We start from the raw sequence: 26,881 nt of genomic DNA, 5'->3' as shown, positions 1-26,881 counted from the left end.
TGTCATGCCTCTAGAGCTTTGACAAGAACTTTGCCCTTTGCCAGGGCCTCCCTTCTGATGGGCTTCCAGGGTCTACAGTGCCTTAAGTTCAAAGAATCATTCTAAATGGAATTAAAGTTCCAGAAGAAACCAATGTGCAACTTTTGCCCTATATGTTTGAATGAACATGAACGGAAGCACACCTGTCATTTACCCATTACAGCAGAACTGTTCTGCTTTAACAGAAACTGAGACAACGTAAAGATCTTCATCCTGAAAGCTGTGAGGGAACGTTCAACGGGCCACATTCAGCACAAATGCACACAGGCACATTCACAAAACAGAACCACAGCGTTAGTGAATCGCTGCAAATGCACAAGTATGCCACAGTGCTGGACCTTTTTAACACGTTAGTTGGGAATTGTGGGTGTGTTTCTGGCCACACATAATCATACTGCGAATACATACTAAGAAAATGGCCAAGCTGGGTGCAAAAAATAAAAGTGAAATTTCATACGGGCCAGATAGCTAGATGTTTTCACATAGTCCTCTAATTTTCGGTGGTGTTCATACAGGCTCCCCACATTTACCTTGCCCCCAGCGAGAAAAGAACAAAAGACATTGTATAACAAGAAGTTTTACAGATTTGTTCATGTACCCTGCTGAAAAAAAATCAAAAGATGTCATACTTAATCTTAATAGCAACGCGCAGACCACGGCCATAAAAAATTAAAGCCCAGAAACACAAAGGTCACGTTTACTTGCATCCCCGTGGTCAGTTTTTTAGTAAACGCCCCTCTGATATGGATCACACTGACAAGACACCGACTGTAGTGTGCCACGGGGTTCTGGCACTTCTGAGGGGGGATATTTTTCCATTGCTCCAGAGAGAGCCGCTCCAGGTCCTTTAGACCACTTGGTTTCAATTTGTGAACTGCTTTTGCAATTTCCAACCACAAATGCTGGACTGGCTCGAGGTCTGGAGAGGGAAAGGCCCAGTCGAGAACATTTATTTTGTGTGCAGTTAACCACTTCTTTGTCAAATGGGCGTTTGCCTCCCTCTCGCGCTGGAATGGCCATTCGTCCCACCAGGCCAGAGCTCCCTGGCAGAGGAAGCTACAGTAGGTGTCTGGCTAAACCGCGCAGGAAAGCACTGGACTTCACGGCCGACCCTGTCTGTACAAGGGGCGCCAGGAGGCCGAGACGCAAAGCTGCCCCGAAACACGACCAGACCTCCTTTTCGTATTTCACAGTGGTTATGAGCGTTTTCTCAACACGAGCCTTAGCAAACATAACTCGGATAAGCGTGCTCAAAAGGCTCCATTTTCATTTCGTCTGATCGTTAAAACAAGGTCCCAATTGACGTTCAGGCACTTTCTTTTTTTTATTTAAAGACAATTATGATTGTGCTCCTTGCAGTATTATTCTAATTGAGACATACTCCTATCCATAACATTCTATAATTATAATTATAATATAATTCTATAACATATTTTGTTCCCGTTTCATTGGGCTGTGTGCATCTTAAGGTTTCCTAAATACATTTGACTGTTCGTTCCTGAAAAAGCAGGAACACCTGGCTTTGTGTTTTTAAATTCTCCTCTCTAAGGCCAATATCACATCTATTACATAGAATCAACAATCATTTGTTGATTGTTACAAAAATCAGTTTCTGAAGTCTCCTTCTACCATGGTGCTGTTGGGAGTGAGACCCACCACACAGGCTCTTGTGCATGCTGAATAAAAATCAAATCAAGGGGTCTCCTGAGTTCAGCCAGTCAAGACTCTCACCCCAAGAGTATCTGAGCTCCGCGATCCAGACGTCGGAAATGAAGCCTGGGTTATGTCACTAGCTGACTGCGACCGGGGCTTTCCCAAGAGGCAAGAGCTGTTATGGGCAAGGCAGGGATTACTCAGCGCAGGCTCTCTTAGCAGGCTAGAAATGACGTCCATGTAGGACACACCCCTTTGCAATTGAAGCCAAACCTCCCGTCACTTGCAGCAGACCTTACAGCCTGACAAGTGAGAAGTGGTCTAAAATTCAATAAACACTTCTTAAGGAAAAAGGTAAGTGACCTGACAGGTGAGCCAGGAAGAGCTCACTCCCCCACAGCCCCCCTACCAGGTGGGTACAGTGGTCACTTCTGTGAGCAGAGGCAAAGAGAAAACTGGTGATTCCAGATCGGGTGGAACTGACGTAACTGTCCACTGTAAATTTATTAAGAAAAGAAGAGGTGGCCATTTATTCCATCTACAGTAGCTTGCTCATTTGCAAGCAGCTAATTTTCATATAATGTATTAAGTTTCATTTAGTACATTAACCATTTCTCTTTTATCCCCTAATTTTAACCTTCAGGTTATTCACATTTCTACATCTCTCTTGGCTTTCTCTATATCGCTTTACCTATGCTTGCAACTCATTCCATTAGCTGGATGTTTTTAATGACTTTATAAAGTGCTTGCTTTCTCCTTATATTTTATGTACCCGATATTCTTACACTCAGAATGAAGCCGTTATGTGCCTTTTAGCAAAATCTGTTTAAGCTGTTGCCATCCATTCTCTACGGATTCCACATTGATCCTGTCTGATTAAACGTCTCTCAAACTGTGCTTTAGTTTCTCCACTAAAAGAAGAAACAATAACACAGTTTAGCTTTCCTGAAGTTGTAAACCTACGATGTGAATTTTACTGGTGTAATTTGAAAGTATATTTCAAACCATATCACGACCACAGTTCCCTAATAGTTCTCCTGCCTGTTTTATGTTGACTTTATATTTTATGTTGTTTGAAACGACTAAATTATTTTTTTAGTCCCTGGGGCCCTCTTCAGCTCCACGCACTGTATATCTCCCTTCCAGAATTTCCTTGGATCCGTCTGTAGATCCTTAGACCAAGCTGACTGATGTCCATCTTTCTCAGATACAATCCCTCACAGCTGCAGACAGACTTTGCCATTCTAAACATTTCCAGTGGTTTTCTATGGTTTGCATTAAGAATGTATTTTCATAAGAATGATGTGATTTACCATGGTTCTGTGATTCCAATTATACCATCATTAAAAAAGACACTTGGACCGCAATCAAGGACATAACTGACAAACTTCAACAGAAACCACAAACCAAGATAAACGAAATTAAGTACAGTCATCACCTGCTGTACGTGCATCCACTATACAAGTTTTAGTTCATACGAGACATAGCAATTCCCACCTTTTTTCATTTTAACAAGCAAATGGACTTTCACTCTCACAAGCTGGGCTTTTGGAAAGCATTGCAGAGATTCTTCTCCTTTCGCATCTTCTCTGATGAGGAATTTATTATTTTCCATTCTAACATTTTTATAATAAAAGGCTTGTGTGTGTTAAGTGTATATGGAATAGGATAGTACCTAAACTTTATGGATTTGCTAACAATTGCCGTGGTGTAGCTACTGTACCAGAAATGAGCAGGACTGTTAAAGTTTTCCTACCTATTGTTAACCATGGGAGAATTCTGGCCAACACAGAGGACAGTCACCACCCCACTGCCCTCAGGCAAGAGATACAAGAGCATAGGGACACTGACCACCAGATTCCTCAATAGCTTCTACCCACAAGCAGTACGATTGGCGAACACATTTAGCCATTCCCCTCGGACCACACCTACACCCTCTACCTCATTTCGATTTCTTATTTATTGCACATCTCCAGTCATTGTTAACATGTCTGCATTGTTTACATTCAAACTGTTTATTTGTTTACTTGTACACCCTACTGTTTGTTTGTACAGTATACTGTCTTGATGCACTGTCTGCACGTCATGTTTTTACACTTGTTTTAACAATTGAGAGACTTTCTATCAGTAAGAATTCCATTGTACCAGTACATGTACCGGTTACATACAGCAGGGGTGGGGAACGTCATTTGGTCTGGCCCTGCCAAGTCAACCGCAGGCGTAGAGATGAGCGATAATTCGATAATGCTAATTATCCCGATATAATTTTCCTCTATATAATTTTAACAAAAGCTCGATATATATGTTTCTGTTTGCATGTTTGCACATGCGCACAAAATACTGCGCGAGTGTGCATGCGTGTTGCAAACCGGACAGCTAACAGATTTGTTTAATGTTTCTGCTGTTTGGCAAGTGTTGTGTTCTTAAAATAGAGTTGTTTAATTTACCAATTAACTGTCTGGTTTCTTCAACTTTCACTCAGGAGAAAAAATCTGCCTTTCAACTTGAAAGAAATAATAATTTGACATTTATCGTGATAATTATCGATATTGACTAATACGAACATTTTTATCGTGATATCGTGATAACATGACGGGTCAGACACGCATGCTTCCCGCTGGCTGCCCGCGGCCCGACTGCCTGTATTGCGGTGACTCAGAGGACAGTCAGTGCCAGGCAGGCTGGGAGTGTACACGTTGCGAAAGTGTTAACATACTGCGTTTTACGAACTGCGGGATGAAGGGAAAACCTGTCGGGGAACTCAATGATAGCAAGTGGCTGCTTGATCGACTGTGCTCCAGACTGACCGACGCAAACCTGGAAAAGTACAGTAGCAACATCATCAATACCAGCTAACATCACAAGCCTCACCAAAGAGAAGCAGTTCTAGCCATCACATTAGGGGTGTGTTAATTAAATGTTTGACCAAATATAGCAGGCTAATTTTAAATTGATAATTTTGTATGGCCCGTGAATGATGTTATAAATATCCAAATGGCCCTTGGCAGAAAAAAGGTTCCCCACCCCTGACATACAGTATGGCAATAAAGTTCAAGTTCATTAAGGTGCAGTTTGGGTGTTTGAAGGTATATATTTTTTTATTTCTGATCTGACATGATAACATGGGAAGTAAAGTAAGAGTTTTCACCTTATGAGCAGTTTCTGAGGAACTAATTAAGATAGTATAACTATGATTACTGTACTTAAAATCGTATCAGCCATGCACTCATTAAGGCGCAACAGAGCTCGGACTGGAAAATGATATGATTTTAGTAGTGTGCACGAGGATTATGTGTCGCGTTGGTTTTACCTAAACGGCGACTTTAAAAGCATGAACTAGACTTGGCTTCCACTGATGAAACCCAAGAGCAGGGTTCACCATCCCCCTGCAGATAAAGATTGTCTGGTCCAATAGAAGACATCAGCTTGACGAAACATCCCATGCAGCAGCACTTCACGGTCTGCCTTCTGAGGAACAGACAATAACGATGCTTAGCTTCTGCAATTTGACATGATAGAATTTCAAGACAGCTTGTCCGCAATCCAGCCGCGCTTAATTAGATTAATTAATTAGAAACACACGCTCAGGGCCACCTTCAAATGTCCACACACAGACAGGACTTCTCATTTTCACATCACGACCCCTGAAGGAACCTGTGCCTGTTAGGAGTTGACAATTAGGTCCATGTTAATGGTTAATGCCTGGGCAGGCATCTTCAAGGTTTCTTGAGTGCAGGTGTAACTCATGTGTCCTACATGTGATTAGAATTAGCAACATGAAAGAGAATAGTCTGAGCTGATTACGGTCTTGGTTACTTGCCCAAGACCTAACTGCATAACTTTCTCACCTTGTTTACATATTATATGGTAAGAAACTGCTACTGACCAATCATAAATGTACGTTATTTGAATGAAAATTCTGCTCATCTTCAAGAATAAAAACCTGGTGCTGTCTTTAGGAAAGTGAGTGAGAGACGGGGTCAAGCTGATAACTTCGGCAGTCCTAATTTCTTTATTGCAATAAAGAAGTCTTCAGCTTGGTTTACCAGAGTCGTGTGGTTTCCTGAGAAGAGGGTCTAACACTCCTTAGCAACTCTTTATGAAGCAGAAACCCCTAATTAAACCTGCCTTATTCAGCATTAACTTTGTTGATGCACATCTTATCACACAGTTTTGAATAACGGTGAATAGGACAGAAAGAGACTGAAGCATCTTTCTTTAAAACGCTCAATGGCTTGAGCTCAACAGGTCTGGGGATTCTCCCCCCCCTCCCCCAGGAAAATGAATTCGAAAAGGTTTGTCTTAACTACAGTATATGAAGCACAGGCCTAATGCAGCCTATAAAAACCCAAACACCTTCGATTAAAAAAGAAAAAAATCTTTAAAAAAAGAGCCTAATGGCAAAGTGTAAAGGATCAACAATTAAAAAAAAACACTGCTAGCTCAACATCTTTGAAGGGACAGTCTGGCGTGTGATTAACTAAAAATAGATTCTGGACAAACAAAAGACGATAACGGAGGACTCAGAGCTTTGGGTGAAATGGGTGCTGACAGCTGAAAGAACAAAGGCTGAAATAAGAAGATTAATTCAAGCTAAAAATACTGTGGAATGCATTGCAAACTGATTTTTTACTTTGTCATTTAAACCCCTCATTGTGGCACAGATGACATAATACCTTGGTTCCTAAAGAAACGATGCCTTAGAAAATAACGACTAGCACAACAAACAATTAAACTTGAACACTAAAAACAATGTGGAACTAGACAATGTGCAAGATGTTGAAGTTTTATGAACAACGAAGATTAATGCTACAATGTATTCTGAGAAGAAATGAGGGTTTCAGAACAGCTGAAAACGAGAGAAGGCCATTTGGTCCATTTGTCCATACAGCCTCATTGTTCTGTTAGGAGGATCTTGACATTTGCGAGGGTTCAGTGCAGAAAACCATCACAAATAGTCCAACTTTACATATAACCAAGTCCACTCCTACACCATCTCATAATGTACTAGACGGAGTATATTGAATGTATGGTTAAAAGATGTAAGTAACTCTATGATAATTTAAATACTTAACTTAAAGTCGATGCATTAGTAAGACAAACATTGGTCAAAATTAAAAACATGAATCCCTCCTCTGTATCCAACTGATGCCTGCTCTCTCTCTCTTTGCCTGCCTACCCAGCTAATATCCTGTTCTGTGATCAGCACACCCCACTGTAATGAAAAGAGCAATAAGACTGTCAGAGCTCCTGTACAGTCGTCTCCAGTCGTCACTCCCCACACTGCTGACACAGAGCATGTTGGGATGCAGGGCTGTGGGCACTTGGGCAGGGGGCAGGGAGAGGCTCCCTCATTGGCTCGATTTGTCTCATCATCCTAGACTGTTGCTCAGCTAATTTTAAAATTGCACTTCATCCTGCTCTGCTCTTCTTCTGTCCTAGATTGAATCGTGAACTCAAAGATGTCGGGACCACACTGTAGATGGTTATTCACTGAAAGTCAGCCCTGTTTCTTACCTGGAGAGAAACTGGAGAGAATAAATCCATAAACTGTCGCATCAGCCGACGTCGGTGGATTTAGAAAGTACCACTTACTTGCCGTCTTTCACATTCAACACTTACAGGTTACTAGATACAAGCCCAGTACAGTGACCATGTGCTTGTGTATCTGTTTTGCATTATCACAAGACCATTTACAATTGTGATAACGTTTTACTAGTAGAACTGATTTCTAGTCGTGCTGTACTCTGAAGGTTTAAATCAAAGATATATTGTGAAACAGCTGTATTTTCATACATAAGATGTCATATTAAAACGTTTGCAAACAGAATGAAGCCATTCTGCCATTTTCCCCTTTTTACTTTTTTGCAGCTATGATCCCAGGATCTCATCTGTTTCTTGAAAGAAGCCCAGGTATCGAATTCAGCCACATGGCTGGGTAGGGTCTTCCACACTCCCACAATCCTCTGGGTAAAGTGGCTCTTGTGCTCAATTCTAAATGCATATCCACAGTTTCCACTTGCAACTGCTGGTCTGTGTTTCACATATTCTTATTCACTGGCAACATCTACCCAACAAAAACAGATAACTGGCAGTGAAATGTGATGAGAAGCAAATATTTTTCTTACTTAAAATGCACGTGGAAATGATTCGTCACCATCTTGGGTGACAAATTCTACACGCATAACAGGTACATAAACTACCCCAGTCCTCTCCGGTTAACAGCCTCAAACTGCGCAACACCCGCTAATGCATGTAGTTGACAAAGTTTCCTAAAGAAACCAAAACCATTACCCTGATATTTCTTGGAAAAACAAGACGCCTTTTAATTTGGAACACACTAAGCTCAAATAATAAATGCCACAAGCATTGCATGTGAATTAGCAATTTATTAGGTAATTCAGAAGACTTGTTTCAATTTAAATCAAAGTGATATTCTTCCAAAGCACCTCCAAATGTCAAGATGACTTGTTGAGGGTTTTATCATGTACTCAAAATTATTCTTTAAGCAAGCCAGACAGGATTTACACCAGATGCTGAAAGCACTGTTATCTGAAGCTATGAGCTAAAACAGCCTAGAAACAAATTAAAATCAGTCTTTTATTATTCACTGTTCTCTTCTAGTTTAATGTTGCTGTACTTTAACTTTGCACATTAAATGCTAGTGCTAAACAAAAACTACAAATCATTTCACTGACCCCCCACATTGTTAAAAACAGATCCAGATCCTCTCGCAGTGCCTGTGTGTAATTGAAAACACCACAAATACAAATTTATAGATTTAAAGGGACAATATAACAGCGCTGGAAATCTGAATGGCTGGAGTCCCTGAGTGGCTGAAACCATAAAGGCTCTTGCGTCAGAGTGCAAGCTGAGCCCTAGAGACTCGACTCTAGTCCTGGCTATATCACTCGCCGCCTGCAGAGAGCATGAACCAGCTGGGGTATTCTTACAGCTGTGACCCCAAAGGCTTGCTGGGAAAGAACAAGCTTGCAGCCCTGTGAGAGACCAGCCGTAGAGTCTCGACTTTCGCAGTCGGGGTCCAGGCTAAGCCACGCACCTCCTGCAGCTAGGGTATCCTCCCAACTGTCACCCCTGTGACCCCAAAGGTCACCCCTGTGACCCCCCCTGGCACAAGCGAGCTTGCATAGCTGTCAGCTTGCGGTGCAGTTCGCATGCAAGCTAATGAACAGGTATATTTTTTAAAAATAATATATTGCATGCTTACATTTTTCATTTACTATTTACTGGCAGTGTTATTAGAATTTGGATTGTATCATTCACTACTCGATTGCTTAATTGGGAGGTTTTGAGCATGTTTTCATTTATGGTTAGGTGACCTTTTTGAGGCAAGTTCACCCCGATTTTGTATTTACTTCTATTGAACTGCACCTTATTAACCTTGGTAATGCATTTTGTCTCTTTCAGGATTGCAAATGTATTATCCTTTCATAAAAGGAGACAGAAGTGAAGAATACTTGGAAAACATTCACGTTAAGATACCGCCAACTAACTAACTTCTAGAATTACAACAGCTGATAGCACTAAAGCATCCGACAAATTTAGATTTTCAAAAAGCTTTTGATAAGGTCCCTCATTAAGGCTCAATTCTCTAATTAGAAACTACAGGAATCCAAGGTGAAGCAGGGATCATAAACTAATTAAACATGAAATAGCATGTCTACTTAAGAGTCGTAACTTCAACTTTGACACCACTGTCTGCAATGGTGTGACCTATCGCTCTTCCAGATCTAGACCAACAATTTAGATTCCGATATACTGTAGTTATCAAGCTAGTCAAATTTACAGATACAAAAACAGGAGTAATGACATACACAGTAACAACCACAACAACATTATAAAAAGACTCAGACAAAATCATGAATTGGGCAGAACCAAAATCATGAATTTGGGCAGAAACAACATTTAAAAATTACAAAGTGCAATGTGATCTACAGAGGTTGTAGAAACTCTGCTGATCAGATTCTGACCTTCAGGATGCTGGAATCTTACATTCATGATTCCAAGCAAAGCCATTTGGAAACTTCACAGCTTCTACACTGCACCACAACATACTGTAGGGCTCTCTTAACCTAATTTGGCAATAAACAGAAAATGTGATTTTAAGAGGATAAAAAAAGAATGCAGAAGCCTTAAAAAGCGACTGTAGTTTTTATTTACCCCCGTGATCTAGAAGCACAGCTCTTGGGATTCACCCACCCTCCTTAGGACCTTAGAATAGCTTGTTCTGTCCTAAGGTTCGAGCTCATGGCTTTTAAAAAGCCTGCTGAAAGCCAGCTCAGTTGCTGGGTGTCTATGGTTGCACTTAAGCCCGCCGCAGTTCATTTAAAATGAAAGCCGGGGTCAAGCCAGGGTTGTGCCTTGTGAGAGGCAGGCCTTTAAATCAGTTTCCCACCAGACCCAAATGAACGCACCTCTGTCAGTTTCTCAGTAGTATGTGCGACTTCCTGTTTGAAAGAACCCACTGAACTTCACCTCAAGTAAACCTCTATTCAAGCTGACATAACAGGGCTGGTGATCTCAACCCACTTCCCAGTGGCTTACAAAAACTTGCTACAATCCAAGTTTGGAAGAGCTTAAGTTGTTTTTACCACTGGCTTTTATAATTCCTCCAGCAGTTAAGCAAAACAGCCTTATCAGTTTATCCCTCCTTTTAAAACAATTTTGATTTAAATGACACGTACAGCACCTTATTACTCACATGCAGTGGGAAATGCCAATACTGTTTTCATGGCTGAAGAGAGTATAATCAACCACACGCTGTTCTTCTGCATTTAAAGCTCTGAAGTTTTTTTTCAGAAAACAAGGGGATACAAATTAAGCTAATATTTGCCTGCAGAGTTAACATTAACCCAGTGAAATAACAAGCTGGCAAACGACACTAGCTCTGCTTTCAATACACGGACTTCACATTTCATTTTAAACATCAGATTTTGAGGAAGAAAAAACATGACGTAGTATTCTACTTTATTACTCTGGACAGTTTTACCATGCAACAACTGCAGAACTATAAAAAACTAGTAAGCTGCTTCTTATATTCTACAATATAATACTATAAAACATACAACTAGGAACATAGCAGGACATGAATTAACAGTTAAACCTTATGACCTTATGAACATGAAATGGTTATTCCCATGGTAGCAGAACTGACTAATAGAATAACTCACGAGAGAAAATTAAACCCTAATAAAGCTCTTGGCCACAGAGGGCAGATATGTTGCTGAAGGACAAAGCAAAATGAATTCCTCACCTCAGAGACACCTGTATTCATTCTTCACCACAGCAGAAAACACCCCTCCTCAACCTGCCAGGGCGATCTAACGTCTTGACTAAGTTCAGTACAAAACTGTTAAGATTTAACTTCTAGAATCTTAACAGGGATCACCTATATTCCAAAGTCTGAGCCCACTATATGTTTAATTATTTTTCTTATTATTAATCCTTACACTTGTATAGCTCTTTTCTGGACATTCCACTCAAAGTGCTTTACAGGTAATGGGGATCCCAGTGTGCAGCCCCACCTGGATGATGCACCAGTACCCTCCCCACACACCAGCTCTCAGTGGGGAGGAGAGCAGAGTGATGGAGCCAGTTCAGAGAGGGGGGTTATTAGGAGGCTATGACTGGTAAAGTCCAGGGGGAAATTGCGTCAGGAACTAGGAATTAGGAACTAAGTTTTATGTCTCATACAATGGATGGTGCTTTTATAGTATACGTTGGCATTCACAGTATAGTGTCCTGATCTCTATACTGGGGCATTAGGACCCACACAGACCGCAGGGTGAGCGCCCCCTGCTGGCCCCACTGACACCTCTTCCAGCAGCAGCCTTAGTTTTTCCAAGGATTTCTCCCAGCCAGGTACTGACCAGGCTCACACCTGCTGAGCTGCAGTGGGCTGCCAGTGGTGACTGCAGGGTGATATGGCTGCTGGCGTGTATTTGAACAGGTGCGTGACTTAAAACGGTCTTAAAATAAACCGTCAGCAGAGCAAACCTGAGGGGCACCCAGAGGTACATCTCGGTGAAATCAAAGATTTCTTTTCCTTTTTTTTTTTTACACAGGATAGAAGCCTCTCTTCTTAACTTGATCTTTGTATAAAAATCTTAATCTCCCCCCCCCACCCCCACTGCCCTCTCAGGTTCTCCGTTTCCACCACGAGACAGAATTTCAAAACTTCATGCAGATTTCAACGCCTCTGTTTTCTCTGGCGTGACTGGAGCTCGATCAGAGCACAGGAGCTTCCTGCAGTAGTGACCTAGACCCCGCCCTGGGCCCCAGCTCCCAGTCTGGATCCCTGCCCTCGGCCTTAACAATCATAGGATATGAATCAATAAATACAGGCTAACTCGACAAACGCCACGCGGGCAGATACCCACAGAGATCCATGAGTTCATGGAAACAGAACTCCTGTTGCAATAATAGCTCCCGGGAGTTTAAGATTGGGGAAAGAAAAAACAACAGAAATGGCACACTTGTGAGGAGTGACATTCAGGTGGATGGCTCAAGAAAACCAAAAACTGTAAGGAGTTGCTATAGTGCTGCCTGTAAGTTCTTAATGCCTTTTAGCCACAGACACACGCATACATGCACTCGTAGCAAGAGGAGGGGAGGCCAAACAAGCAGGAATGGCTGCCTGGATTTATGACAAAACTGGCACTGGAATCTGTTGCAGTATGTTCAGCATAGGTACATTTTCTGAACTACATAAGTATGTATTCTTTAGTTCTCAAGGGAGAGCAGATAAATTACTGTATTCCAGTTATTCAGGATACAAGTACTGCAGCATCGCCTGCTGCAAGGATCAGTCAGAGATTTCCTGAGCCTATTTGACGCCATATTTTAGTAAACAGCATGGCAAGGCACGCGATACCCATAATTCTGTACCATGATCTACAGAAATGGTGCACCATTTTCTGTCTGTTTAGATCTTTTGACGGGTTTATGTAGTATTTTCATGCAGAGCCAGAAGATGTAGAAACTAGACAATAGCATAAAAACTACGGTACTAAATTTCAATGTTTCAATGAATAACACAGAAGATGCTGGAGTGGGAGTGTGGCACTGTGCCAGCCTGCAAGCTGCAAAGAAACAAGCAGAGGTTAATTCCACGCTGGAAAGTAGAAAGAAGAAACATGTTGCGGCTTGTTTAGCCTCTTTCAGCTGTGAGACGTAGAAGAATGTAAAATGGATTTTATGAGGAGTGGTGTTACAATATACCCATAAACTGAAGTTCTTTTATCCAAACTATGGAGAAAGGGTAAAGGCAACTTCTGGAGCTTTCATCTTATTCCCCAGACAGTACAACATCAATAAAACAACAGGGTCAGGCTAACTTCTCTGGATCTCAGGTCTGAGCAGGGGACAAGTGCAAGAAAACACTGCAAAACAGATTTGCACTGATGCTGGGCAGCACGCCTACAACAGCTCAAGAAATGAAATAAAAAAACAGTTTTGTTTTAAGCAAACCATCAACGAAACATGATACATTTGAAAAAAGGATTGAGCCAGCCTAGACGTCAGTCAACCCAGTACTATTGCACATTTTTAGCATCTGCTAATGCTGTTCGTTTGTCATAATGAGGAAAACACATACAAGCAGGCACAGCAAACTGAAATGAACCTACAGCTACCGAGAGCGACGTGCCCTTTTTCCATTAAAATTAATTGAAATGCACTGTTTAGCCAGCATGTTAACAATTACCCAAAGGAAAAATAAAAAATCCTGAAGACTCAAATGCTAATTGGATTTCCACATTTAACCAATTACTTAGAAAAACTCAAAGCTTGTGAAGCAGTTGTGCAAATCCACTATGTAACATTTCTACATGTTATGCTTAGCTTTAGATTTCATACTGGAAGAGCTGTGTCAGTGGTTTCTGCACCATTAATAAGGAACAGAAAACACTTTCAGCACAACTGTTCTCACTTTCCCACCCCGCCTTCAGCACAGAGTAACCTTCAGCTCACCTCGACAAAGTAAGTTAGCCATGCTGCCATTTGCTATCATTTTCAGTAAAAGGACATGTGATTTTTGGAATGAGATAGTGAAAGTCATTTTATGAACAATCGAAGGAAATAGAAGAAAAACATTTAATGTAGAAGCAGCAACAGCACAGAACAAGATTACTCTCAATTCAAGTGAAACTATTAGCATCCACAACACTCTTTAAAAATGTTAGCATTTAAACTATGATACACCGAAAAACTAATTTAAACTACAGATGATTAAAATTATGAGCGTAACACCACATTTCTAGTACTTTAGTATTTTTTGTTCAAAAAGAAAAATAGAGGCAAGACGTTGACTAGAATGAGTCACTTTAAAAAGTCCCCCAATACTGGATATGTGAGCCCTTGCAACATGCTCCCCTATTCTCCACCTCAACTTTAACACAAGTCTGCAGCTCAGGCTTCACCTGGAAAACTGCACAGTCTGGCAAAGTCACAGCCCCATTCACGTAACCTTTTTCCCCTGGATTCCTAGACACTGGAGCTTTTGTCTCTGATGGGCTAGATGCGTATTTGAGCAAGCTGCTGAACGCACCATCAGAAACGAGAACAATTAGATCATTGCTTACTGAGCCTCTGCAGCTCCCTGCATTAGTCAGCAGGAAACACTGGTGGGTTTGGCTGTGCTGCCTTCGGTAAGTTCTCTGTGCTGGGGAGGCAGCCTTTGAAAAACAAAACAAGCTGCATTTACACAAACATCGTCTTGAGACGATGGCAGCATGTGCATCCCACTGCCAGCTTTAACTCGAAAAACCTCTGTCATGTGCCAAGGGCAAATTCACACTGCAGAAATGGTGCAGTGGTGCACCTGAAGTTATTAATACAAATTATAAAAGCATAACTCAGCACAGGACAAGAACAGAGTGTAAGAAATATTATCTATTGTGCTCAATATTGCTATGCACTTGCGCAACGATATTAAAATGTCGTATGAATACATCTAAGTAAGGATGGGAGAAATAAGATGCTTGCTGTGCAGATACTTACTTATCCACAAACATATTTTGGGGGGGGGGGGGGTTTATTTCACACCCACCCCAGGGGCAGCCTGCTGTTGCATGTGTAACGGAGCCTGTGCGCTGAGACAGTGGCAGAGGCAGTGCGGGAGACTCCGGGCCGGGCTCTTGGCGTGACGGAGCGACCCTCTGTCTCGGGAGCGCCGCCGTGCATGTGTGTGAGCTCGGAGCCCGCGAGCGACCGGGATCGAGTCCCAGCGGGGACAGAGGGAGCTGCACTCATCACGCATGGGGAGAGGACAGATAGACTGGCTCCTTTAACTTGCCCGCCCGTTAAACCAGTACGCTTCTTACAGTGGGGGGGGAGGGGTGGTTGGCACCAACTACAGGAGAGGTGTAGGTTCGACTCTCCTTTTTCACACGGGTTCTCTCTCCACATCTTCTACTACCAAACAGGCTGGTTGGGCCCAACGACCTGCTCTCGTTTCAAAAAGTTCTTCGCCAAAAAGAGCCAAAGGAGAGTGCACCCTGCCTAACTAACCCCTAGTAACCAGTTGTGTGCCGGAGCTCAGGAAATCACTGGAAACAGAGGAACTCCCCCTGTTACACAAGGGCTATGATCTGCACAACCTTAGGTAAGCCAAAATTACACTAAGGTGGAAACTGCTCTTATATAGTACTTCAGCACGCACAAGGGCTATCATTATCCTTACAGTACTGTATTAATCCAATATCATTAAAACACACTACACTGTACCTGAATCATAAAACCGTACTCTTCCAGTGATTTTTCACAGTTGTACAGTGCAGGCACCTAGTAAACTCTTGAACCCCTGTCATCTACATCACCCTTTGCTTGAGTGGGCACAGAGCTTTAAGACCAAGGGAGCAGCACCGTTAAACAATATTTTGGTTTGTACCTATAAGAATGACATAATGTGTGCCAGAAATCTCAGGCAGACTTTACATTTAGAACTTGGACTAAATACTGCAAACGAATGTGACATGTCAAATAAAACAAGCTGTCCATTAATACTCAGACATTGTACTAACCTGCAGGTGTGGTCATCACTGACTGATGCAATCTGTTTGCCTTCTCTGGGTTCAAAATTCAAGTGGTTGATATAATTAGTATGGCCTTCCATTACCTAGGACATAAAGTTAGAAATAAAATCAAAATAAAAACACAAATCACCATCTAGATAGGAAGTATTTTATTGCAGAGAAGAAAAAGATTTTTCACAAGCATTGCAAAAAAGCAATAGACACAAACAATGTCAGCACTCAGCATACTTTTATCTGCACATCAAACACTGCACTCTGAACAGCAAACCAGTACTTGAACACTCTAAAGAAAGTTGACTTCAAAAGCAAACATACACTTCTATTAAATGTACACTTGTCAAAGGTAAGCTGCTCCGTAAACATTACAGGTATATAACTTCAATTTATTCAAACCAATTTAGGCACAAAAGTTTGACATGAACAGTGTTGAGGTGGTGGCTGAGGCAAGTTCAGTCAAGTTTGAAGGCCCATAACCTCCACTGTTATGAGTGCATGCAGACATGCAACAAAAACAGGACAGGTGCAACAAAAAAAGCAAATGACCACTAAATTTAAAAACAAATAACTTAAGCATTGAAATGAAAGGAAATGCTCACTGTTTTCAATCTGTGCTAAAACTTACCAGGTGCAGAAAACCCTAGCCCCGCATAAGTGGTCAAGAAAATCGCCTGTGCATGTATATTACAGTTCCCCTCGTCATTTCTGCAATTTCTCACTTTACTAAAAGAACTGCATTTAAGGCAGCAATAGTTCATTCAGTATACAATATATAACACTCACATATACATAAAAGCACGAGTACAGTAAAGCCTAAGAGGAACAAGATCAACTTTCCGGCCATACTGAACAAGTACCAGTTCTGCACTCGTTTTTAAGAAAATAGCTGCTGGTTTTCAATCCCATACAAGAGTTACTGCATTGTTTTTCTAGTACTGCGGTGTTTGGCTTAGCTGCTGAATGTCTTATGTCCACTGAGACACAAACAAAAGGGAAAAGGAGACATACACAAGATGAATTTAGTTAAGAGGTTTTTAAGAATTTATGTTAGCCCCAGTTTAAGGCTTGACCTTTTTCCCCAACAAGCAGTCCAGCTGAACAGGTTTGCTTCCTGCTGCTGAAATTCTCTAGTGGAAATTTAATCTGGTGCACAGCTACTCGCTTCTTGTCTGAATTAAACATTTTTTTTAGATGTTAGATCTGTCAAGAAAGCACAACACCTATTCACCACTCCTCCATAAAACTATTATTCGTTTACATTCAGTAAATTTAAAAGGCATGAAGGTTTCAACTTGTGCAAAGGAAAAAAAAAAACAATATCCTCAATGGATCCATTTATTGTATCATACATCAGAAAGGTTACAAATAAGAGGAGCCCGTTCAGCCTATCTAGCCCGCTGGTAGATTGACCTCAGGATCTCATCCACTTGGTCACTCATAGAAAGTGACTCAGCCAGGATGTTACCATCTCACCCCAAGAACAAAGGCAGAACCATGAAACCTGAACTGGGGGATGTAGCAGATCCTTCACTCAAGGTAGTATGTTCTGGAAGACCGACCTACATAAAACCATGTTTTTTTTTCGTAATACTGCATATGCTGTTAATTGGCTGAGGACAGACCAGCCCTGGTGTTTCAACCTTCCTATCCTCGATTGGCCCTTAACTCTTGCCGTTTAATCTCCCACGTCTAGATCCTTTACTTTTATCTATTGGCGAATCCTGTCTGGCCAGGGACCGATATCGAACCTGTGATTTCACGTGCTGCTGACACGGCAACAGCCGGGAATATTCCCCTCAGTTCAAGATGTATCGACCTACAGTCTTGCAGCATTTTCGTCTGCCTCACCCTAGACAGTACCAATCTACTCCTGAAGCATGAGACCTCTGCGGTTTTTAGTTCCCTTTAATAGAGAGAGATCGGCTTACCTCCAAGTGACACCACTTTCTCTAATAAGCTTGTTTGGATGCTCACTAATTCATTTCAGTTTCTGGAGTGTTTATATACCGCCCCCAGCGGTCTGACCTGAGATCAACAACCCCAGATCCCTCAGCTGTGTGACAGGGAGCATTAGCGCCTGCAAAGATTCTTAAGTCAACTGATGTTCTATGACACAGATCTGTCTGCTGGAACCTGGCACTAAGGTGTTCTTAGAGATTGGGGTTACTGGGGTATACACACAGCTTTCTTTCAATAGTTTAAAAAAATCTAGCTGATGTTCAGAGTCTCTAAACTAGAGAACTGTTATTAATGACGAGGTGCGTTAATGCAGCATCTCAAGGACAGTAGGACGGATGTTTACCCTCAAATCACTTCTCTCCCGAAGATCTGAGGTTAAGAGTCTCAACTTTTTGTCGGCACCTGCAGTACATAGTCTGAAAAACATGAATGAGAAAAGAACATTTAAAAAGTACAAGTCTTTGCAAACCAGGTAACATCAATATGGCCAAAAGGTTTTACGGGATCTAGCGAGTCTTAAAATTACTAGATTCAGTGTGGCGCGCAGCACTAATGCACAGGCATAATACTGATCTCTGTTTAAGACTTTGAAAAGGCCACCTCTTCTGACTGAGGGGCGCTGACATGGTTTATGCTTTATACTTTTTATAACAGCTCAGATATTTCAGTTATTATGGTAATGTGGAATGCTCTTCATAAGACATTAATTTACTTTTTTGTGGAACTTCAAAGATGTTGAATCATAACTTTGAAATCACATATAATGACACCAGACAGCAGACAGGACGGCACAGTGCCACTGTTCCACTGTTCAGGGAGAAACCTCAATAGTGGCTATATTTACACTTTGGGCCCTGCTAAACTGTCATGGCATTAAAGAGCTATACTGCATGGTTAACCGTACAATACTTTTTTTGTCAACCGACACAGGTTTCAGAGAAAAGGATTGGTTTCAAAAACTCAACATGTTGACCCTTTTCCAAAGAAAGGAAGTCTCTCATGGTTTCCCAGACTTGGGGAGAGTTTCACAAAGATCTGCTGTGTGGGTTATGAGGGTATCTCAGAAGAACTGGTGGACCATGATCTCTAGATTGGACAGTGGTACTGGAACTATAAAGTGAAGTCCCCCCCCACAAGCAATGCAGTTCAAATTTGGCCAGTGCACTAGTTTTGCTTAGATACTAGTGTACAAGTTTCATCTTAAGAAAAGTGCTCACTTTCAACTATGGCCAACTTGGTTAACCTAGTAAACTGCACAGCACTACATTACAAAAAGGAAAGTAAATTTCAAAGAACAGGGAGCAGATGTCATAACACTGCCTACATTAAACCTCTTTTTGAGGTAGGTACCCATATATTATAACAAGGAACAAGACAATGGGCTGGTGAAGTTTTAGAACATATTTCTATATTCTGGGCCATGAAAACAGAAACTCTGGCGACATTATCTCAGTTAATGCTTTGGCACTGATGCTGTGCTGTCCTTTCAGGAGCAGCTCAGGTCATTGTTACAGCAGCACACATTTTTAAAGAGCGCGGGTGCTGACTGCAGGCGTTTACAGAGGAGGGCTGCCCTGTATACCTGATCTGCTGTGGGAGGGAGTCCAGCCTAGATTCGGGGCTCCATGCAATGGCCTGCACTGGAACGCCATGCAGGAACATCCGGAGGGCACAGTACTCGACGCCCTCCACCTCCGTGTCTTCCTCCTGTCGCATTGGCGTCACAGAGCAACACAAGGGGAGACAGATGAGTTGAATTTTCTACAACCACACTGGCACTTCATGTCACACACACACTTGCACAGAACCTGGACCTGCTCTGGAGTAAAGCTAGCACAACAGTGGTGCATATCGTGTTGTTTTTTTTGTCACTTTGCCAGCAGCTATATCACCCTGCAGCTCACAGCTAGCAGCCCATTGAAGCTCAGCAGGTGTGAGCCTGGCCAGTACCTGGATGGGAGGCCTGCTGGGAAAGCTATGGGTGCTGCTGGAAGAGGTGTTAGCTGGACCAGTAGGGGGCGCTCAGCCCGTGTTCTATGTGGGTCCTAATGCCCCAGTATAATGATGCAGACACTATACTGTAAAAAAAAGGAATTGTTATTATGTCACAGACTAAGGCCGACCCCTGCATCAGCATAGCTGGTATTTTAATATAATGTCAAAAAACTGCTTTATGGCACAAAGTTGAGAACATGAGGGAAAGGGGGAGACCCGTTCCGAGAACGAGCACAAATGAACAGCTCGTTGTGGATCAAAGGTGCCCCACTGGAGGGTGGAATTATGAGACGTACTGTTGGGAGAAATCTGGGACTGAGCACCAATAGTAAGAAAGCCCACAGAGCAGTAGAGGCCTGTGGGAGAATCAGCTGAGACAGGGGGAAGCCGGGGACCAAAGAACGCAAACTGTGAAGAAGAAACGTCCCTACTGCTCACTCTGCACCAGTGTAGGAGTAAGGCCAGAAAACAAAAGCCACAAGGAAAGGCTCCTGTTGGTTTGTGCATGTTGTTATGAAACAAATGCTCTGTTTTTACTTTGATCACTTTAACCACAAAATCTGTACACATCACCATTTGTAAAAGCCTTTTGTCGTGCAAAACCGACTTTTATTTGATCATGAAAAGCAGAAAGGTTTAACCATTCCCCATTAAGAACACTAGCTTCTTTTATCACCAGGAGTTCCTGCTGCTTTTGCAGCGTAATTAAAGCAAGGCTTTCCAGACTCCAAATCCAGAAAGTCTCTGCCCAGAATAGTGGACTGGATTGAACCCCCAATTTACCACTTTTCTGTCCTGCAGCTGAATACATCATTGAGAATATCGTGCAAGCTATGCCCAGAAAAGGTGGGGTGATGCAAGCTGATAGATCTTTTGCATGATGTACAATATCAACAGTCATCACCAACTTTCAGGAAATCAGCTATCTGAAGGAGCAGAAGTGCTACCCATTTCTCATTCCAAATTTGCAATCACCCAGGAGTACATATTCCAAAGGGTAGTCACGGTTTTGTCTTAATGAGAAAACAGATCACGCTCAAGAATCTGGTGATTCCAAAATGTGCACAATATAGAAAGAGAAAAAAAAATGCGTTTAAGATTAATAACAATTTTTAGAGATTTTTAGCATCATCGTTATGTGTAATCGCGGCGCTGTGACCCGTAGTGTAGTGCGCTGGTCTGCAGTCGGTGAGAAAACGGGCTCAAACCTCCAGAGTAAACTGCTTTATGTGAAGGTCTGGGTTCAAGTCCACGGACTGCAGAGCCTGTTTTTAAGGGGCGGAGCGCTGGCTCTGTGGCTCAGGATCTGCGCCTGTGGCTGGAAGGTTGCCGGTTCGTATCCCGCGGCCGGTAGAGGAATCCTACTCCGTTGGGCCCCTGAGCAAGGCCCTTAACCTCAACTGCTCTGGGGGTGCCGTATAAATGGCTGACCTTGCGCTATTTCAACCATTTCAAAGGATTTCAAATCAAGAACTACAATAAATTGGTAGTGTAAGTATTTACTCCTGAGTCAATACTAAGTGAAAGCACCTCTGGCAGCAATTGACACCGCAAGTCTTTCAAGACTCCACCAATTTCGTACACCATGATGGTGCAGTTTTGCCCACTCTCCGTCTCCCACTCACCTAAGCACTGCCAAGTTTGATGGGGATCATTGTTGGAAATTTCAAAATGTACTACCTGACTGATGGACCTTACAGTGGCAGACGTATTTATTCTGAAACTGCGAGAACCATTATTGCAATGCCCATTCAAGTAACAGCATGACACATGTAGGTTTGCCATAGCCAAGGGAGTAAACAATCATGCAATCAATTTTAGCTTTAGGGTTTTTTTTTTAGCAGTTTTTGCTGGCACCTAAGTCAGAGCCCATTTTCTCCCCAAAATAAATGAAATGAAATTTCTTCAAGAGAACACAAACCTGAAATCTGCATGTTCCCACCACAACGAACTGGTTGCCACCATAAGCTATGAGTGAAGCAGGAGATCCGCTTTCAAAGGGGCTGAACTCCACCACATGGACATAATCCTCACATGGCAAGGCGTAGCTGGGACTTCTTGCCGGCTCCTGCTTCATCTCTCTCACCTACTGCACGGCCAGGCAACTAGAAGGCAAAAAATCATATTTAACACTTCTATTCAACTAAGAATTCAGGTGTCATGCAAATACTACCTAAGACATGTGTTAAGTGAAAATATTTTATCTGCTAATGCATGTCTTACACTCCCAGCTACATATGAACCTTAGGTCACTTATTTGGATTATGGAGCAGTATTTCCTAATCAATGCCACACTATAGTGACTGGGGATACTGCTGTTGAAGGTGCTCTCCTTTGGGTGAGATGTCAAATGTAGGTCCAGACTGCTGTTGAAGGTCAAGGACCCCACACCCCTGTTTGTAAGAGTAAGAGTTTTAACCCTGGCTTTCCGGCTAAACTCCACTCGAGGCTCAAAGAGTCTGCCCTAAAGCTCCCCCTATTTCAACTGGTCAAAATACTTCTTTTTCCTCCACCTGATCTTGTGCCACCGAAGGGCTGCCTTCTTCACCAAGCCAATCCACCCATCCAGCTCATTTTGTGTTCAGTAGCAAATGGAGGATCAGAGGATCCTTTCCACACGTCTCTTGAGAAAAGCCAGGGCACCAGTTTCGCAGACACTGATGACTGAAAACACAATCGTGCAGGTAAATATAAGATGTGTCGGACAATCATTTAGAGTACAAAGGAACAGGTAAAGGTGTATGACGTGCCGAAAGGCATGGAAAAGAGACATGTTTCAGCTGTGGAGCGTGCTTCAGGTGTGAGGGAGAGAGGGAAACTGGCAGCTGATAAAGCAGGGGAGAACAAAAGACAGAGCAGCTGGGAGCAGGCTGGGAGCTGATGCAGCTACCTACTTGAACGTCTTCAATAATTTATAGATTTTACTCCAGCGATCCAAACAACACGTTTTTTCTGTTTGATTAAGGGCAGAATTGCCCAGCCCTGAAGGCACACAATGAGCACAGCATTCACCCATCTGGCCTAAGGCACTCTCACTGAATTCCCATGCTGCATGCACTGCCCCCTCTGACCAGCAGGGCTCTTGCACGCCAACGTCTGCCCATTTCCAGTCCGGGATACCTGCGAGATGTTTGTTTACCAGGCCGTGTGTTGCCATGGAAACAAAGACTGCCCAGATGACTACTAATTAGAGCAATCAGACAGTTTCCAGGCGTACACAATACCCCTGTCATGAGCCGCTGATGCTTGAGACCACAGAAGGAACCTTTAAATCTATAAAGGCAGAAAACAAGTTCAATTCCTTAGCTACAAGGAAGGAAAAATCACCACTTCGTAAATCATCAGTCTTGCCACAGGACCCTGAAAGCCATGGTTATTAACACTGAGCTCAGTTATACTGATTCAGATACACACCATTTCTTCTGCAATCCATCTTCATTAAGACTGAACAAGCATTGTGTAAATTGTCTATGAAAATCTGATAACTATTTCATGTTATCAATATTACTTAATAGGCTGATCCAACAAGTAAATGAGCAATCCATATCATAAAGTTAAAGTACTCTGTAACCTATTTACCAAACACCCATTCCTAGACTGAGTTGTAGGGTAATACCAGTAATGAAGCTGTTACCTATTTCACCAGTTTTAAATCACGATTACTGAAATATACTTGAATCTGGACTATTTTGAAGGTAATATTGTGAAGTTTCCCAGCAACCCCTAAGTTATTTTATAAAATGAGTCATGTTTTTTTAAAACTAAAGAAGCCAAAAAATCAGCACATCTTTTTCTTTTACGAAGACTTTTGCAGAGATCTACAACACACAAGAATCCAGACTAACAGACGGGGTTCAAAAACTTTTTTTCTGCCACTGTAGTACGTCTCTCATTAATTCAGAAGCTATGAGAGAAAATGTCAGATTTTACCTAAGAATTAAAAGCAAGATGATTTTAATAAGCAAATGTATGCCTGAACACTGCAAATTAAGTATGCAATAGGAGTCAGACAGAATTGCAGAGTGGTTGTGAAGAGAGAAGCCTCTTTTCTATAGACTTTTACAAGTTATATGATACAGGAGTTTGTTTCGTGGTCCACTTTTTTCTCATCTTTATTTCTTTGAAGCGTCTCCAGGTTGAGATGTGGTCTCTGCAGCCAAGAATTAAGTGAAGACTTTCACACAGGGGGGTATTCTGCACGTCTTTTCCTCTCTCCGATATTCACATGTACAAAAGCAGGCTGACACAGCTGTAACAGGATCAAAGCTCCATTTACCCAGACCTATCACGTTAGTGTAGGGCGCCACTCTGGTCAAGCACTTATTTTAAGGTACTGAAAAGCTTTAAATTGCCTAGATTCTCATTTTTAATCCAATATTCCCCATTCCATAAACCACTAATGCTATCTGAAAGCCTCAGGAAAGAACCACAGGGGACATAGGTCATAAACATTTGAGCCCATAAACAACAGAACATCACCTCAGTCAGGTACAGAAACCTCTTTTCAAAGACTATAAAATCATTTGTAGATCTGAGCATGACTTGAATAAAAAAATTCAAATGACAACTACCAGATGATCTTCAATGCAAATTGTATTTAACACTTTTCATCTGAATTTGTAAGGCACTGTACTTTTACTTGATTATTTCTACATTTTCTGCCGAGAATGCTCTGAAGAACATAAGAATATGGCCTTTCCAACCATTCTGCTCATTTGGTATCTAGGTAAACCTAAAATTTTATCAAGCTTCTTCCCAGCTTGATGGAGGAGACCTGACTTTGAGCCACAACAACCTGACTGTGAAGCCTGTTTCGGATACCCACAATGCTTTGAGTAAAGCGCAGCTTTACAATTTCTCTCCATGGTACAAAACATAAACCTTTCTAATGCACTTATTTTCTGTGGTATAATGCATGCTTTAAATACTGCAATCACAGCAGAATAATTAATCTGGCAAAATCACACAACCACAACACAAATCTGGGAACATGAACACACTTGAATGTGCTTAGATTATTCCTTATGTGACTGCCAGCAACTGACATGACATATTTGCTTAGTTTGTAACATTTACCATGACTTGTCGGTTACAAACACATCTGAGGAATTATGTTCTACTTATCAACCTGCTGGAGTGTGGATTCTGGGATCCATATGACCACCTTGGCAGAGAGATCAACATGCACAGCTGAGCGTAGGGAAATTGGGAAAGGACTTTCTCCCCCTATGGGACCACGACTGTCACACAGGAATTCTATTTTCTGGCACTTCTTGCTTTGTTGGAGTTGAAGAAAAAAAAACTGTGGAAAAGTTAAATGGACTTAAGTGCGTTATGAAAGTTGATCTCTATATAGGAAAAATGTTGGAAGCGGGGATATGCAGAGTGGAATTTTTTATCCTGCTATGATCTGACAACTATTTTTAACTGGATTGTATGTGATGGCTTTAAATATACACACAGGGGAACCTGTTAATCATACCGATTATTGATCAAAAAGAAAAATCACGTAAACCATGAGCTAATATTTCTCCCTCTGATGCCAGATTCAGCTGACAGATAACTTTTAGTAAGAAAATAGGAAAGGTTACAAAAGACAAGTTTGGTCCATCTAGGTGTTAAATGTTTAGCCATTTAGGGGTCTGAATGAAAGAAATCTGGTGATTTCTTGAAATAAGTCAGGGTATTGGCTTCAGCAACATGTCTCGGTAGCTCGTTCTACACTCCAACAACTCTTTGTGTAAAGAAGTGCCTCTTGTTCGCATTTCAAGTTGTTTCTGAATAGTACAAGTGCTCCCGCAGACAAGAGAACAAAATTCTAATTTCTCGATGTCTGGTGTCAGATTCCCTTTCTTTTACAGCAGGGGATTCTCCTAAAACAGGGAAAGGGTCAAATGAAAAGTGAGTTACCATGATTCTCGGAGAAGGAACTATAACTTGGATGGCTCCGATCAAGAAACCACAAGAAAGTCTACTTTTTCACGTGACGGAGTGTGAACTACATAAGACGTGCTGAGGAGCCAATGCCTGCATAGCCAAAGCTATCCTAGGGTACCAAGAAACAGTGGAATTTAGACAGAAATCAGCCTGGATCACTGTCTGAGACTCCAGCAACACGGTATGGGGGAGAAACACAGAGGTCCGGGGGTATTGCACTGCAGGGCTCCCCAGTCCTGGTCCTCAAGGGCTGTCAGTGTGCCTGCAGTCCCTAAGACTGAAGAGAGAAGCTGGCAAACTGGTCCAGTTAAGCCAGCAGCGATTTGATTCAGGTCAATATCACCCCAGCTGGACAGAAGACCTACAGTACGGACTCACCAGACCTAGTCAAAGTCCAGACCTAAATGTTGTGTCACGGGCAGTTTATGCTTGAAAACCCACAGATGTCACTGAGTTGAAGCAGTTCACGGGGACTGGAAGGAACTGGTTCTACTGGTTGAAGAGGGGAAAAACAACTAAGCACGTTTGTAAGGGAGCAATATGTTTCCAGTCTTTACTGCATGCAGCTTACGAAGGGAAACTGGTTGATAAAGACTCGAAACCCGGCGCAGTCAAACTGAACTCCATATGCTCGAAGCCTTAAGAAGAAAATTCGTTGAAACTTCACGGGATGGTTTGACAGCACAGTGAGCAACGTGGTTGCTGCTCAGCCGAAATGTGCTCTGGGTGGAGACAAGAGGACTAAAACAGCGACAGCAGTCAGCAACGCACACAAATGAAGTTGTGCTCGACATGTGCTGCCAGGAGAGATAATACCTGCACCGATACAGAATGTGCTCTGATAAAACCCTGCAATCAACATGCTGGCATGCATTCACCGCCGGGTGTTTTCCTTAATATAAAAGTACAAATCAATTTCATTTCATTTAAACTTATTTCGTATGGTTTTTTTTTCTTAAAAGTCCTCACAATATTAAAAATATATATTGCCCTACACTGAAAATAAGTGAAGTGAAGTCACTCGTTCATATGATTACTTTTTCCACAACAGCTTAACAGCGTACCTACCAGGATATCGGAATGACACGGGTAAGGTCGCTAAATCCAACACGTTGGTGGTATTTCAGTGGTTTTTCGTGTTAAACTCAAGTTGTACCACCAGCTTGCACAACGCAGAAACAGAGAACCCGCGCGAGTCTGTTTTCTGCTTCCACCAATCTGATTGGCTCCCCAGGATCATATCCGGG

The 26,881-nt window shown here is 42.1% G+C and overlaps 1 protein-coding gene across 2 annotated transcripts in view; it reads right to left on the bottom strand.

Moving 5' to 3' along the window:
- Positions 1–26,855, bottom strand: part of nup37 (nucleoporin 37) — a 39,101-nt gene extending 12,246 nt beyond the window's left edge. The window contains exons 1-6 of one of the 2 annotated variants that reach the window (XM_088645976.1): positions 26,703–26,842; positions 22,211–22,361; positions 21,619–21,802; positions 19,285–19,409; positions 18,046–18,118; positions 15,735–15,829 (exon numbers count right to left, since the gene is read on the bottom strand). In XM_088645976.1, the coding sequence (XP_088502102.1) occupies positions 15,735–15,829; positions 18,046–18,118; positions 19,285–19,409; positions 21,619–21,774 (449 nt within the window). In that variant the 5' untranslated portion in view covers positions 21,775–21,802; positions 22,211–22,361; positions 26,703–26,842. Of the gene's footprint in view, positions 1–15,734; positions 15,830–18,045; positions 18,119–19,284; positions 19,410–21,618; positions 21,803–22,210; positions 22,362–26,702 lie in introns of both variants that reach the window. The other variant, XM_088645974.1, reaches the window with a different exon arrangement.
- Between the last annotated feature and the right edge of the window lie 26 nt (positions 26,856–26,881).

The sequence above is a fragment of the Lepisosteus platostomus genome, chromosome 9 (assembly GCF_059453375.1).
Source record: "Lepisosteus platostomus isolate fLepPlt1 chromosome 9, fLepPlt1.hap1, whole genome shotgun sequence".
In the NCBI taxonomy this organism is placed as follows: Eukaryota; Metazoa; Chordata; class Actinopteri; order Semionotiformes; family Lepisosteidae; genus Lepisosteus; species Lepisosteus platostomus.
Note: the sequence above shows the minus strand (reverse complement) of the source record. Positions and strands in the feature narration are given on the sequence as shown.